Source organism: Lacerta agilis, chromosome 4 (assembly GCF_009819535.1).
Source record: "Lacerta agilis isolate rLacAgi1 chromosome 4, rLacAgi1.pri, whole genome shotgun sequence".
Classification (NCBI taxonomy): domain Eukaryota; kingdom Metazoa; phylum Chordata; class Lepidosauria; order Squamata; family Lacertidae; genus Lacerta; species Lacerta agilis.
The window spans coordinates 17,969,752-17,983,879 of record NC_046315.1 but is presented as its reverse complement, the minus strand read 5'-3'; the positions used below and the strand labels follow the sequence as shown (position 1 = coordinate 17,983,879).

Sequence of the window (14,128 nt, the reverse complement as noted above, 5' to 3'; positions counted from 1 at the left end):
TGAGATAAAGTGATGTGTGCTGGACAGAAAAAGCAATAGCCAGCACAGTCCTCTGCATGTCTACTCAGAAGTAAGCCTCACAGAGTTCGACAGGACTTTCTCTCAGATAAGCGTGTATAGGATTGCAGGCTGCACCACCAGTTTCTAGGGAGCAATGGCAATTTATAACAGTGGAGGATCTGCTCTTCACTTCCTAAACAACATAATTCTGAACCCACTGCAGTTGCAGTTGTTGAGTTTGAGAGTTGTTAGGTTTTTAGTTTCATTGGAGGTTTTAAAGCAGAGGTTGGATGGCCATCTGTCATGGATGCTTTAGTTGAGATTCCTACATTGCAGGGGGTTGGACTACATGACTTTCGGGGTCCCTCCCTATTCTACAATTCTATGATTCTATCTTTCACAATGCAGTTTGTATGTTGTTGTTGTTTTTTGTAATGGAGGTGACTCTCAACTTACACAGGAGTTACGTTCTAGGGGTAGCACATAAGCCAAATTTGCATATAGTCAAAACGCATTGGCTTCAATTATGAGTGGGATCCCCAAAGTCTTGTTTCCTGGATGACGACCCCCTTTCCACTCCCTTTTTATTTATTTATTCTTATTTTGCCAAGTTACCTGTATTTCAAAATGAAGAAAGAATAATTAATAAAAAGATAACCGTGAACAGAATTGTTCATTTGTTTATTTCATCTCTCTCCTATCTTTTTTTATTACTCTAAATGTAAAGCCAGGTAACTACATAGTCATAAAATTAAATGAAACAACATTTAAAAAAAGAAAAAAAAGAACGAGACACTGAAATGTCAAAAACCAGAGGGGAAAATACAACTGTATTCAAAACCATTACTAGGAGTGGGCCTGGGCAATGATGTATCAATTCATTGCCCAGGAACGGTTTGAAGGCCAGAGCGTGATGGCACCTTCTCCTGAGTCTTGTTTTTCCCTCGGTGCGCCAGGCAGAGGGACTTCATCCAGCACCCGGCGCATGGAGGAATGAGCTGGCATTCACCCTGGCCAGGGTGGAATCCACTGCCACTCCCACCGAGGGAGCTGAGGTGATTTCACCCTGGCGCCTCACGGGACCAGGCCTGATGCAGCTTGTTCCTCCCTCCGCTTTTCAGCATCGCGATCTTTCACTATATTGCGATGTTCGACTGGTGATACATTGCAATGTTGAAAAGCTGATATTGCCCAGCCCTAACTAGGGGCTGCAGTTCATACATTAACAGCCGCAGAAATGGCATGTGGGTAATGTCACAAATTTGCCTGAAAAGAAGCAGCCATTTTGTTGTGTTGACATCCCTCTGAACGGTGCTTCTCTCTCTTGTTCACAAGCACTTTACTTCTGATAGCAAGGGGATGCACAGCAAGATCTCCAGACATTGGCATAATAATAATAATAATAATAATAATAATAATAATAATAATTATAATAATAATTTGTACCCTGCCCATCTGGCTGGATTTCCCCAGTCACTCTGGGCGGCTTCCAACAAAAATCAAATACATTAAAATATCACACATTAAAAGCTTCCCTAAACAGGGCTGCCTTCAAGTATTTTCTGAATGTCAGGTAGTTGTTTATCTCCTTGACCTGTGATGGGAGGGCGTTCCACAGGGCGGGCGCCACTACCGAGAAGGCCCTCTGCCTGGTTCCCTGTAGCTTTGCTTCTCGCAGTGAGGGAACCACCAGAAGGCCCTCGGCGCTGGATCTCAGTGTCCGGGCTGAATGATGGGGGTGGAGACGCTCCTTCAGGTATACAGGACCGAGGCCGTTTAGGGCTTTAAAGGTCAGCACCAACACTTTGAATTGTGCTCGGAAACGTACTGGGAGCCAATGTAGATCTCTCAGGACCGGTGTTAACATTTGGGCAGCTAAATATGGAACATATATAAAAACATTAAATAGATGTTCTTGTGGGTTTTCTTTTCTTTTGTTTTTTTACAGCAAGAATAGACTGGGATCCATCCGACCCTCAAATCATATCTGAAGGCCTGTATGCAATCGCTGTGGTCTTAAGCTTCTCAAGAATCGCCTATATTCTGCCAGCCAATGAGAGCTTCGGACCTCTACAGATATCGCTTGGCAGAACTGTGAAAGACATATTCAAGTTCATGGTCATATTTATCATGGTTTTTGTGGCCTTCATGATAGGAATGTTTAACCTCTACTCTTACTACCTGGGGGCAAAGCAAAACGAAGCCTTCACTACGTAAGTAAATGTTGAAATCTGCTTTTGCTGTAGTAAGTGTAGATGATTTTGTTGGAAGGCAATCAGTCGGATTTAAGCGCATTTGCTGTTGTAACGTTAAAGCCCCTTCCGCCCTTAGAAAGGAGGGGGGGGTTGCAGTCAGCACGAGCCCCACACGTGCGCAAGGAATGGCTCCACCCCCTGACGCTGTTGGCTGAGCCCTGGGTGCGGTGCCTGGCTGGCCGACCAATCGGTACGGCTGACAGGCGTGGCTGGCTGCATTTAAGCCAGCGCGCAGCCAGGGCTCAGCCTCCTGCTTCCTGCTCCCATCCTGCACGCTTTCCCCACCCACCCACCCTATAGGCAGCGTTTCTTTTTGACCTTGCTATGGACCGCGGTTGGTTGCCGTTGAGGGGCCTGGTGGGAATTTTCCCACTCGGCAAATTGGCTCCAGCCTGGTGGTTTTCGCCTACCTCGTAGCAATTCGTCACAACTTTGGTCTTGGCGGTTAGGCATTGGATTATCTCAGAAAGGCTGAAGGTGGTGGTGGTGGGGAGGTTGGGCCATCGCCTCCCCCCAAAATGCTGAAGGGTACTTCGTTAAATGAGTCCGGGGGGCGTGTCCCTGTCCGAAGCCATGGTAGGTGAGGGCCAAAGGCACGCCCCATATCGGTAATCACAGGGTGAGTCCCTAGCAGCAGGGCTCTCTCCCATCGGTGGTTAACCCTTCCCAGACTGCCAGCACGATGTGCTGGAGTTGGATATAGTCGGTTAGTTCCAATGCCTAAGCCAATACTGCTCAACATCCGTAACCAATAAAGTTGTGGCCTTTTCATGCCCATTAACCTTACTCATTGAGTCCTGTTTCTTTATTTTACCACGGTTGGGATCGGGATCTTGACATGCAAGTATCAAAACCATGGCCATGGTTAGCCACGGTCTGCAATTCCTAAATATTGAATTATGGTGCTGGAGGAGACTCTTGAGAGTCCCATGGACTGCAAGAAGATCAAACCTATCCATTCTCAAAGAAATCAGCCCTGAGTGCTCACTAGAAGGACAGATCCTGAAGTTGAGGCTCCAGTACTTTGGCCACCTCATGAGAAGAGAAGATTCCCTGGAAAAGACCCTGATGTTGGGAAAGATGGAGGGCACAAGGAGAAGGGGACGACAGAGGATGAGATGGTTGGACAGTGTTCTCGAAGCTACTAACATGAGTTTGGCCAAACTGCGAGAGCAGTGAAGGATAGGTGTGCCTGGCGTGCTCTGGTCCATGGGGTCACGAAGAGTCGGACACGACTGAACGACTGAACAACAACAACAACATGGTAGCTCTGAATAGCTGCAACAACCAGCAGATAGAAGCGCCTGCTTTGAATTATAGATTAGGTCCTCTTTTATATTATTTAGTTTGCATAAATACATAATGCGCTCCTATGTGAGATGTATTAGGACAAGGTCCGTTTGTGCATAACAAGAGTGTGATGTAGACATCTTTAGTCAATACTGCATAGTTTAGTTGCTAGTGTCCATATATGTCACTATGTCCATTAAAATTTAAATTATGCTTGTGCATGCTAAAGTATATATCGACTGCAGCTACTTCCATTGCACGTTCTCCCCAATGTTTTTTGTGCAAAAGCAGAGGTTGATCATTTAAAATGCGGACATTTTTAACATTATCATGACACACCTGGTTTTTCTGCGCCATTAACATGTGCAGAGGAGGGCAACCAAGATGATCAAGGGTCTAGTAACTAAGCATTATGAGGAACGGTTGATGGAGCTGGTGTGTTTTAGCCAGGAAAAGAGGAGAGTGAGAGGAGATATGATAGCCATCTTCAAGGACTGTCACGTGGATGTTGGAGCAAACTTCTTTTCTCTTGCTCTGGAGGGTAGGATCCATACCAATGGATTCAAGTTACAAGAAAGGAGATTCCGACTAAACATCAGGAAGAACTTTCTGACAGTAAGAGCTGTTCGACAGTGGAACGGTCTCCCTCAGGAGGCTGTGGACTCTCCTTCCTTGGAGGTTTTTAAGCAGAGGTTGGATGGCCATCTGTCACGGATGCTTTAGCTGAGATTCCTGCATTGCAGGGGGTTGGACTAGATGATCCTTGAGGGTCCTTCCAACTTTGATTCTATGATCATGAATTGGAGGCAAGTTGGTGCCGACATAGGGCTTGTCCCATGCCTAGAAAGCATGGGCCTGAGGTTTTTCGCTTCTCTTGCGCTTTCTAGGCATTTCCTTGCCCCGCCCTTTTCTCCAGGAAAACCCAGTCTTAAGCGATATATCAGAGCAAACAGCAATCTGGAGAAAACCCGATTGACATTTGCTCTGATTCAGCAGTAAAAGTCAGGTTTCCCCGGGGGGGTGGGAATTGGGGCAAGGGTAAGCCTGGATGGTCCCATACTCAGCTTTTACAGATCTTTTACTCCACTGTATGTTCATGTTTCTGGGATTTATTTCTCTTTCTTTCAGAGTGGAAGAAAGCTTCAAGACTTTGTTCTGGGCAATATTTGGACTCTCAGAAGTGAAATCAGTTGTCATAAACTATAGGCACAAATTTATTGAGAACATTGGTTATGTCCTTTATGGGGTTTACAACGTCACCATGGTTATTGTTCTGTTGAACATGCTTATCGCGATGATCAACAGCTCATTCCAAGAGATTGAGGTAATAATGCTCTTTTGAACTGCCTTTAGCTTAGTCATCATTGAGTAATGATGTGGTCGGGCTCCCAGCTCCCCTCAGCCCCAGCCAGCATGGGCAGTGGTCAAAGTATATCAGGAATTATAGTCCAGTGGCACCTGGAGGGCCACAGTTATTCCATCCCTGCTTTATTAAATCAGTACAGTTTTTCAGAACAAATATAAATTCATGATCAAAAAACAAACTCTCAGTAGGACTAGCATCGGTTACAACCTCGAGTTGCTTAAAAGTGCCGTTATTTCAACAGGACTTAAGCTAAGTCAGTATTAATTTGTCCTACAAATTTCAATGGAACCTAAGTTCAACTACATTAGACTGCTTCCAGTAGCACCTTAGAAACCAACTAAGTTTGTTCTTGGTATGAGCTTTCGTGTGCATGCAGTATCTGTATCTGAAGAAGTGTGCATGCACACAAAAGCTCATACCAATAACAAACTTAGTTGGTCTCTAAGGTGCTACTGGAAGGAATTTTTTATTATATTTTGTTTTGACTATGGCAGACCAACACTGCTACCTACCTGTAACTACATTAGACTGTGTCTAAGTCATATTCCTTAGAATCATGACCTGCCAGTGAGCTTCTTCCAACCACCTAGCTGATCACAGTCAGAAACGGGCTGACCACAGGTAGAACCTCAATCCACCCGTTATCTGATCCAGGCAAGCTCTTCCTATGAAGTACTGTTACTGTTATTTCCTGCAGTTTAGTTCAGAGCAGTGCAACCCAAAATGCCGCTAGCTGGAGTCTGAGCATCCAGCAAAACAACCTTTGCGTATCATTTCAAATGACCACTGCTTAACTCTTTCCTCTGCCTTCTAGGATGATGCTGATGTGGAATGGAAGTTTGCAAGAGCAAAACTGTGGTTCTCCTATTTTGAGGAGGGCAGAACACTCCCAGTGCCATTCAACCTAGTGCCTAGCCCCAAATCTCTGATTTACTTCTCGCTCAGAATAAAGAAGTGGATTTTTAAGTTGTTGTTTTGCAGTAGAAAAGGTTTCCAGGAAGACGCTGAGATGAATAAGGTAACTTCGCAATGGAGTAAACCCGCCACATTCTGGAATTGTAAACAATTTTACACAATGCATGACTTCATTAAAGGTAAAGGTAAAGGGACCCCTGACCATTAGGTCCAGTTGCAGACGACTCTGGGGTTGCGGCGCTCATCTCGCTTTATTGGCCGAGGGAGCCAGCATGACTAAGCCGCTTCTGGTGAACCAGAGCAGCGTACGGAAACGCCATTTACCTTCCCGCCGGAGTGGTACCTATTTATCTACTTGCACTTTGACGTGCTTTCGAACTGCTAGGTTGGCAGCAGCAGGGACTGAGCAATGGGCAATTCATGCCAGACCTGCACCACTAAATAAAATGGTTGCTTTCTTTCAAGGGTTTCTGGTAGAAATTCCCTAACTGACAAAGTTAATTTTACGGCTGCAATTTTAGAAGCAGGCAGAGCAATCCAAATTCCTGATCTGCTATGCTGGAGGGAGTGTGGAGGTGTCCAAACGCCTAGCCCAGCCTGGCTCTGCTGGCCGCAGGGTTTCTAAATGCAGTCTTGAGATTGCAAATGCTGCCGGGGGGGGGGGGGGCTCTTGATAGAGAGAAAAGCATCCTTCATTTCTTTTGATTACTGTTTTGAAGTCTGGGGAGTGAATTGCCTCTGATTCAGTGTCCATTGTGGTGGAAATGTGGAACCTAAACCAATGGTCGTATGTGCAGGAAGGAATGTCCATGGGCTTAGCTTTGAACACACAAACAGATATCCCAGAGAGCAGCACTGCCTGCTGACTAGTTTTACTAGTGATGGATTGGAATGTGCATATTACTCAAGAGTAAGGTAAAGGTAAAGGACCCCTGGACGGTTAAATCCAGTCAAAGGCTGGATTGCGGCTCTCGTCTCGCTTTCAGGCTGAGGGAGCTGGCGTTTGCCCACAGACAGCTTTCTGGGTCATGTGGCCAGCATGACTAAACCACTACTGGCGTACGGAGGATCGTGACAAGTGCCAGGGCGCACGGAAATGCCGTTTACCTTCCCGCCGCTGCGATACCTATTTATCTACTTGCACTGGCGTGCTTTCAAACTGCTAGGTTGGCAGGAACTGGGACAGAGCAATGGGAGCTCACCCCATTACGTGGATTTGAACCGCCGACCTTCTGATTGGCAAGCCCAAGAGGCTCCGTAGTTTAGACCACAGCGCCACCCGTATTGTAGGGCTGACAGGAGATCTGCACTTGACGACATGCATTCATATCTGTATGGACATAAGCATTTGACCTCTAGATCCCTTCCCCCAACTAACTTGAAGAGGAGTTTATCTGTGCAACTTTCCATCATTTCTGCCGCTAAGTGGAAAGTAAAATTATGTAGAATACTGAAGGTTCAGGATTATTGTCCACATCAGCAGGATAGCAATTTCTGCTAAGAAAATCTTAAATCGAGTGACCAGGGCATCCTTTTTGCCCATGTTAACATATATCTATTTCATACCTGCAACTTATACAATTGGGAGGAAACTCCTAATTAGGTAGGGTGGCCATGTATGCATCACCCCGTAAACACATAAATCAGAAGGTGGTATCAGTTTGCGTAAAATTTGCATTTGCTAATTTATATGTATACATGCCATTTTGGAAATAATGACTGTAAGGGAAATAGAATGCAAAACATATCACCATAGAAGGAAGTCGGCTGCCCAGGCCCCACATTTTTAATGGGTCAGTTTCTGATGGTTCTTCATCTTTGAAGCAGAACTGAGGTGGGCAGCCCTTCAACTAGATGACTACCCCGTGACAGCTCTTCCAAAAGAGGACTCTGTAATGTTGGGACACACACCTACCCTATAAATAGGTGTAGTGAAAGGACATTCTGTAAGCAGGAAAATCTTTGGGCAGTGTATTGCTGTCAAACTCCGTAGTCCATAGTCAAATTTGACTGGGATTAACCATCCAGGGGGCGCAGGGTTGAATCCCACTAAGTCATTGCATGAGCAGAAAAACGTCTGCAAACTTCTGCAAGTGCAGTGGAACTTTTCCTACCAGCAGCAGCAGCACTTCCCTCAAATGTGCTCCAGAGACTTTGGGGGACTCCCGTAGCAGATTTGTGGGTTGCACAGGAAGAAGAGATGGAGGGGAAGTTCCGTTGCACTCATGAAAGTCATTCTACTCATGCATACAACCCAAAGTAATAGAGAAGGGCAAGGAATGAGAGCTAGAGGAAGATAGAAACTCCGAGACCAGAGGGAAGAGACGGTGCAAGAGGAGTGGAAGAAATTTAAAGACTATTTGAAACGACGTGAAAAGATAGACATTTGAAATGAAATCAGAGGACATTTAAGGCTACAGTATTATCAGACGTTAGGTTAAGATAGGATACAAGAAGTTTGAATTGTGTTATGTTTATTTGTATTAGGAATAAGATTATAGGTATATGATGTGTATGATATATAAAGATTAAGTCTAGTTGAGAAGGAAGAATTCACAATGTTATAAAGTTACTATAGTTAATTAGAAATGTACGCAGAAGAGAGGACGTGAGGAGGTCCCAAAATAATGTGATGAATAAGATAAGAATAGGTAAACAAGTGTTTGTTTATTATGTTTTTTGTATCTGTGTTTTTGTAGTATTGTAGTTTTGTTGTAGTGTTTTGTTTATTTTGTATTTTGTATTTGTTTATTTTGTTATATTTTGTTAAAATGTAATAAATTCTTATAAATAAAAAAGAGAGCTAGAGGAAGATAAGCTCCATAAAAACTCTTATTCTCTGCTATCTGACATGCACCCCCCTTTTTCAGGAAAAAAGGTTAAAGTCAATAGTTAGGATGTGCAGATGTTCTAATAAGAGCTCAGCCTGAGCGTTTCCTCATCTTCACAGAAATGTTTATTAGCTCCCCAAATTCGATGATTTACTCCTGCAGGTAAAATGAATGGCTATTTCTTACCCATCCAATTCTGCTGATATAAAACCTTCACGGCAGCCATTCCAACTCCTGTGAGAGAATAAAAGGCTTCTTTAGAAACTGAGCATTGCTTGCCACCAAGCGGTCACATTCTGAAACGCAACGTAACGTTATCTTGGTATGGCTCGCTTACACAACTGAAATCCAGGAATCAGTCCAGACGTTGCTGTAACAAGTCTTAACCGGTCCAAGCAAATGTTTTGTGAGAACTGTCTGCTCATGTTAGTAGTGTAATTAAAAAGAAGATTTTCCACAATTAGAAGAAATGAATTCTTGCATATGGCCCCACAGGCACTTGGGCTTCCCGAAATCTGCACTGCAAAAATCTCAAGGCAGCCTTGTAAATAAACCCACAAAAGTTGCTAGCCCTCAAAAAACATTTTACCAGGTAACTTTGCTCCAAGGGATCTGTGTTTCTGGGATGCTGCAGAAGAAAGGATGCCCCCACCCTCCATGACCTGCATGATCCCATCTTCATTGTAGGCTAGTTATAAAATTTAAAAGCTTTCTTCCAGTGAATTGGTGGCGGAGGGGTTGAGCAATCCTTTCCGTTCCCCCTTAACCAGTCCTTTGGATTTCCATGTTGGTCTTGGAGCAATGGGATTTCTGTAATGCCTGCTGCTGAAGCATGCTGTTGGGCCCCATTCACACCACACATTTAAATGACTATGATGCCACTCAGGGCTTCCTCCAAAGAATTACGGGGGCTGTAGTTCCCTGTGGAGGCGGATTGATTGTTTAAACCATTCTGGAAATCGTAGCTCTGTGTGGAGAACAACTCTCAGCACCTTTAACAAACCATAGCTCCCAGAATTCTTTAGGGGCAAGCCATGATTGTTTATAGTGTCTCAAGTGGATGGTGCGAATGTGGCCTTAAACAAACTTGAAGACATTCATTTATTCAGCAAACATTTACATTTCATTTTCTCCCCAGCAGTTTCCCCCATTAAGAGTTATTTTGTCCGAAATACCTCCAAATCTTGTGCATAGGAGTGATGCTTAAGGAGTACAGTATTCTAATGAAACATGTGGTAAGAAGGGAAAGGGGGAAGAAGAGATTTATTAAACAATCCTCAGTACTTTTTTCCTTCTGTTTTTCAGCTAGGTCAAAGTAAGGAATCGAGTATAAGAAGCTCAGATGACCTCAACTTAAACAGCTTAAGGAACCCTCAAAGGAAGTATCAGGTAGGATCTAGATGCTAACAGAGTACAGTAACTGTTAAGAACTTGACAGCCAAACAGAGAAGGATTATCCACAGCCCTCTTCTTCTTCCTCCCTCTCTCACTCAAGCCTGTTGCTTGTTCAGCACCCAACCATTCTGCTCCCCCCTTTCATCTTCTGACCTGTCTCTCACCACCACTCCCCTGGCTCTGAGCCTTCCTCTTCTGAGGCTTCCCTAGGGGATTCTCAGGCTGGAGCCTCCCACCACTGACAGATGGATGCACCAGTGCTGCCTCCCCTGTTCTGCCCTCATTGGGTAAGCTGCCTCAGTGCCAGCGATAAGGCTGCCATATGTTCTCTTTTCCCAGGACGTGTCCTCTTTTTCATGGGTATGTAAAAAATGAGTCGTCCTAGATGTCCCCCACAGAAGTCAGCAAATGTGTCCTCTTTTTTTGCTTTTCAAAATATGGGTCTACGTCAGACACAATTGTGCCTCACCCCATGTGCCGCTACTGCTGTCTAGGATTCAGGATGCACAAGCCAATACTTGAAAGGCTTTTCTGCTTCTCTTTCTCAGAAAATTATGAAACGTCTTATAAAGCGATACGTACTGAAAGCTCAAGTGGACAAAGAAAGTGACGAAGTCAATGAAGGTAGGCTTCCAAAATGGATGTGGTTTGGAATATCGGGCAGCAGAATTAAAAGGCTAGCAAAAATTGTTGGGTTCCCCCACCCCATACCTAAATGGCACCTTTGCTACAATGCTTCTGTTTTGTTTTGCAGCGTACCCTAGCATAACAGCTTCCGTGGCTTCTGGGTTATAACTCTGGCATGCTGAGGGGGAGCTAGAGGCAATGGTGGCAGAACCCTGTTTGAGGCCTGCCAATTTCCTATGCTCCAGGGGGTTGTAAGGTTTTATTTGCCAGACCAAATGGGCCTTTGGGTCTGATTCATCAGGGCTCTTCGTAATGCCGCTGCCCCCTCCCCACACCCCCCTGGCTTCTCCTTTTTCTTCTCGTAAGCTCTTGATCTCTCTCTCTCTCTTATAGGTGAGCTGAAAGAAATTAAACAGGACATCTCAAGCCTCCGTTACGAGCTCCTTGAAGAAAAATCACAGAACACAGAAGACCTGGCAGAACTCATCCGGAAACTTGGGGAGAAACTGTGTATTGAGCCAAAACAGGAACAAAGGACTTCTCTCTGAAAAAGAAAGTGGGGGGGGGGGACACTCCTCCTCCATGCAAGCTGGCAGTCCAGTGAAAGCCATATCAGTTCTATCTACACCCCACTCCCCACTCCCCCCGCAATTCTTCTTCAGTCGTAATTGACACTTTTGCAGCAGCTACAAAAGTAGATACATCTTGACAATTCTTTTTCTTTTTGGTTAACTGGGGAAAAACCGGCATTTTGAGCAGATGTTATTTAACCCCATCCACGGAGGCCAACTCAGCCATTGGAAGGAACAGACATAAAATATGGTTTGAGAAGCCGCACAATTAAAGACTTTAATTACTGGTTCTACTGGTGCCAGGGAGCTCTCTTGTCCTCTCACTCTCTTTCACACTCCCACTAACGTGCACACATATTTTGACACTTCAAACGTATGCACACTTAAGAAGTACATTCCACTGAGATGAATGAGGCTTACAAATTAAGCATTTAGGAATAAGGTTCTGATCACTTTCTTTTCTTTCTTTCGTTCTTTTTTTTAAAAATGAACTGGTCTTTCTTTAAATAAACAACAGCAAAAATACAATTACATTGCTTTAATTAAAGTGAAAAGAAAATAATTTCTGTTCCGTTAACTAAGCGCTTGGGATGGACAAGAGGAAGGCTCAACAGAACACACCCAAAAGCCATGATGTTAGTGTGACATTACAGTGTTTTCTTCAAATCCCTCCATTGCAAGAAGGCATTCCGGTACATTTCTTTGGGAGTGCATCTACAAAATAAACCCGTATTGGCTTAATCGCCAAGGGTTTCTCCAAAGAATCCTAGGTGAAGGTGCTAAGATCAGTAGTTCTCTTCCTCTTCAGATAACTACAACCCCCAGCAATCATTGGGGAGAAATGTTAAAATGCTTTAAGCCTCTATTGCAGATATGTCCAAGGACCAAGGTGCCAGGAGTCTTTGATGTCCATCCCACGAAAGGCGTTCCACTGCCAAGCAGCAATTCCTACTATCTGCCTTGTCAACATTTAGAATTTTTCCTTGGCAAATGTTTATATGTTGAGATACACAATATGAGTTGCATTGAATTAAGTCATAGAGTTGATGCACTACAATCAGTGGGCATTTATTTCAGTGGGTCTACTCTGAAAAAAAAAAATCAGTCCATTTGTTTCATTGGGTTTCCTCTGAGAATAATGCAGTGGGGTGCAACCCAATATATTTAAAGCTCTCGTGTCTAGGAGCAAATGACTGGAACCATAAGTGTTCTTAGGGAGGTACGCTGTATGGTCTATGACTGCCTTACTCCCTTCTTGGCCCTGATCCGTTGTGCAGCCCTGTGATAAATAACTGATAACCAAAAGCCAGCCCTACCTTGTCTCATTTCACATGTTTGTATTGCTACCACCTTTCATCTAGTAACCTCAGCACCACTGAAAGAACCACCCACAAGCAAACCTTCCATTAGTCACGGCCAGGTATTTGACGGCAGTTGAGTCTACACAAGTTGGATACAGATAACCCTTTTGCCCAGCGTGGCCGTTCGAGATGTTATTGGGCTCTTAACTGCCATCAACCTCAGCCAGCATGTCCAAAAGTCAGGAATGATGGGAGTTGTAGTCTAGCAATACCTGGAAGACCTTGCCCTATGCCTGCACCCAAAGTATGTGCAAAATTCCTACTTGGCAGATTTATCTTGGGGTTGTTTGATCATTTTAACTGGCATCCAAGCCTTGAAGGCAGGACCTCAGGACCATTACTACCCACTCCTTTATCAATTTTCTCTTATATCTGCCTAATCTGCAGATTAGTATGGGTTGACTTAATCATGCAAGTGCCCATGCAAGTCCCCTTTAAACCAGGCACCACAAATAAAAGAACTCTGCTTAATAATTAGTGGTATGTGGGCCAAACGGATAACAAGCACTGTCACGGATGCTTTAGCTGAGATTCCTGCATTGCAGGGGGTTGGACTAAATGACCCTTGTGTCCCTTCCATGTTTCTATGAACTTTCCCCCCTTTTCCCACAGCACCAGGTAGATGATTCTCCCCAGGAACCCCTATTCAGTCTGCTATGGAGCAACCCCCCCCCCCCGCTTATGTCCCACAAGGCCATCCAGGGGTATTCTCTGATGACACAACCATCCATCCATAAGTGTAGAATTGCAGCAATTTAATGCTGACCTGAGTCACTTAGCAGAAGGTGGGAATTATGGAAACAATACAAAGCAGATATCAGGTCTGTGGTGGCCACATTTGTAGTTTTGAGTGAGGGCCATAAGTCTTGGTCACTTTTTTCTCTATTCCCCCAGATCAGCCCAGCCCCACAAAGAGAGAAGGCACACCCAAAACTTACTTTTCCAAGGGATCCAGATGAAAGCTGGTTTGAGTATACAGTAATTAATCTGAGCCTTGAAAAGGGCATAGAGCTGAAAGAGGAAGTGGGAAAGACTGTCACTTTTCCAACTTCCTCCTTCAGCTCTATGTACTTTTTGAGGGAGTGAAATGGTAGCCACCCTCACCGCCTCAAGGGGGCAATGGGGGTGGGTGGGTGCTCAGAGGCTTTGTAGCAACTGGGGGAAGCCCTCAAGGGTGCTACTCCAGCTGTGAGTGCTGTGTTCGCAATCCCTGATACAAACATTTATATAAGAAGTCCAAAACATCCTCCTTTTGCTTCCAGGATGCAATGGGGAAGATGAAGAATGTTTACCTTTTTCCTTAGCGATCATTCATTTGCACAATCGTCCCACTCCCATCTTGTATGAATAACCACCAACAAACAGAGTTTCAAGAAAGCAGCAGTTCTTTGGAGAAATGAAGCATCCGGTTGACCTTCCTTGACCAGTTGCCTTCTCTGTTTAGAATACATTGTACCCACAGTATATCACTTGATTTGATCATGGAGGTTTAAACAAAGGCCATCAATGAAGTGCT

At 44.5% G+C, this 14,128-nt stretch overlaps 1 protein-coding gene across 1 annotated transcript in view; it reads left to right on the top strand.

Moving 5' to 3' along the window:
• The window catches only part of TRPC6 (transient receptor potential cation channel subfamily C member 6), a 68,539-nt gene extending 56,824 nt beyond the window's left edge, over positions 1-11,715 (top strand). Inside the window, exons 7-12 of the mRNA XM_033146166.1 lie at positions 1,949-2,213; positions 4,674-4,869; positions 5,726-5,929; positions 9,963-10,046; positions 10,601-10,676; positions 11,073-11,715. Coding sequence (XP_033002057.1) covers positions 1,949-2,213; positions 4,674-4,869; positions 5,726-5,929; positions 9,963-10,046; positions 10,601-10,676; positions 11,073-11,227 — 980 coding nt within the window. The 3' untranslated portion in view covers positions 11,228-11,715. The remainder of the gene's footprint in view (positions 1-1,948; positions 2,214-4,673; positions 4,870-5,725; positions 5,930-9,962; positions 10,047-10,600; positions 10,677-11,072) is intronic.
• Positions 11,716-14,128: the final 2,413 nt, after the last annotated feature.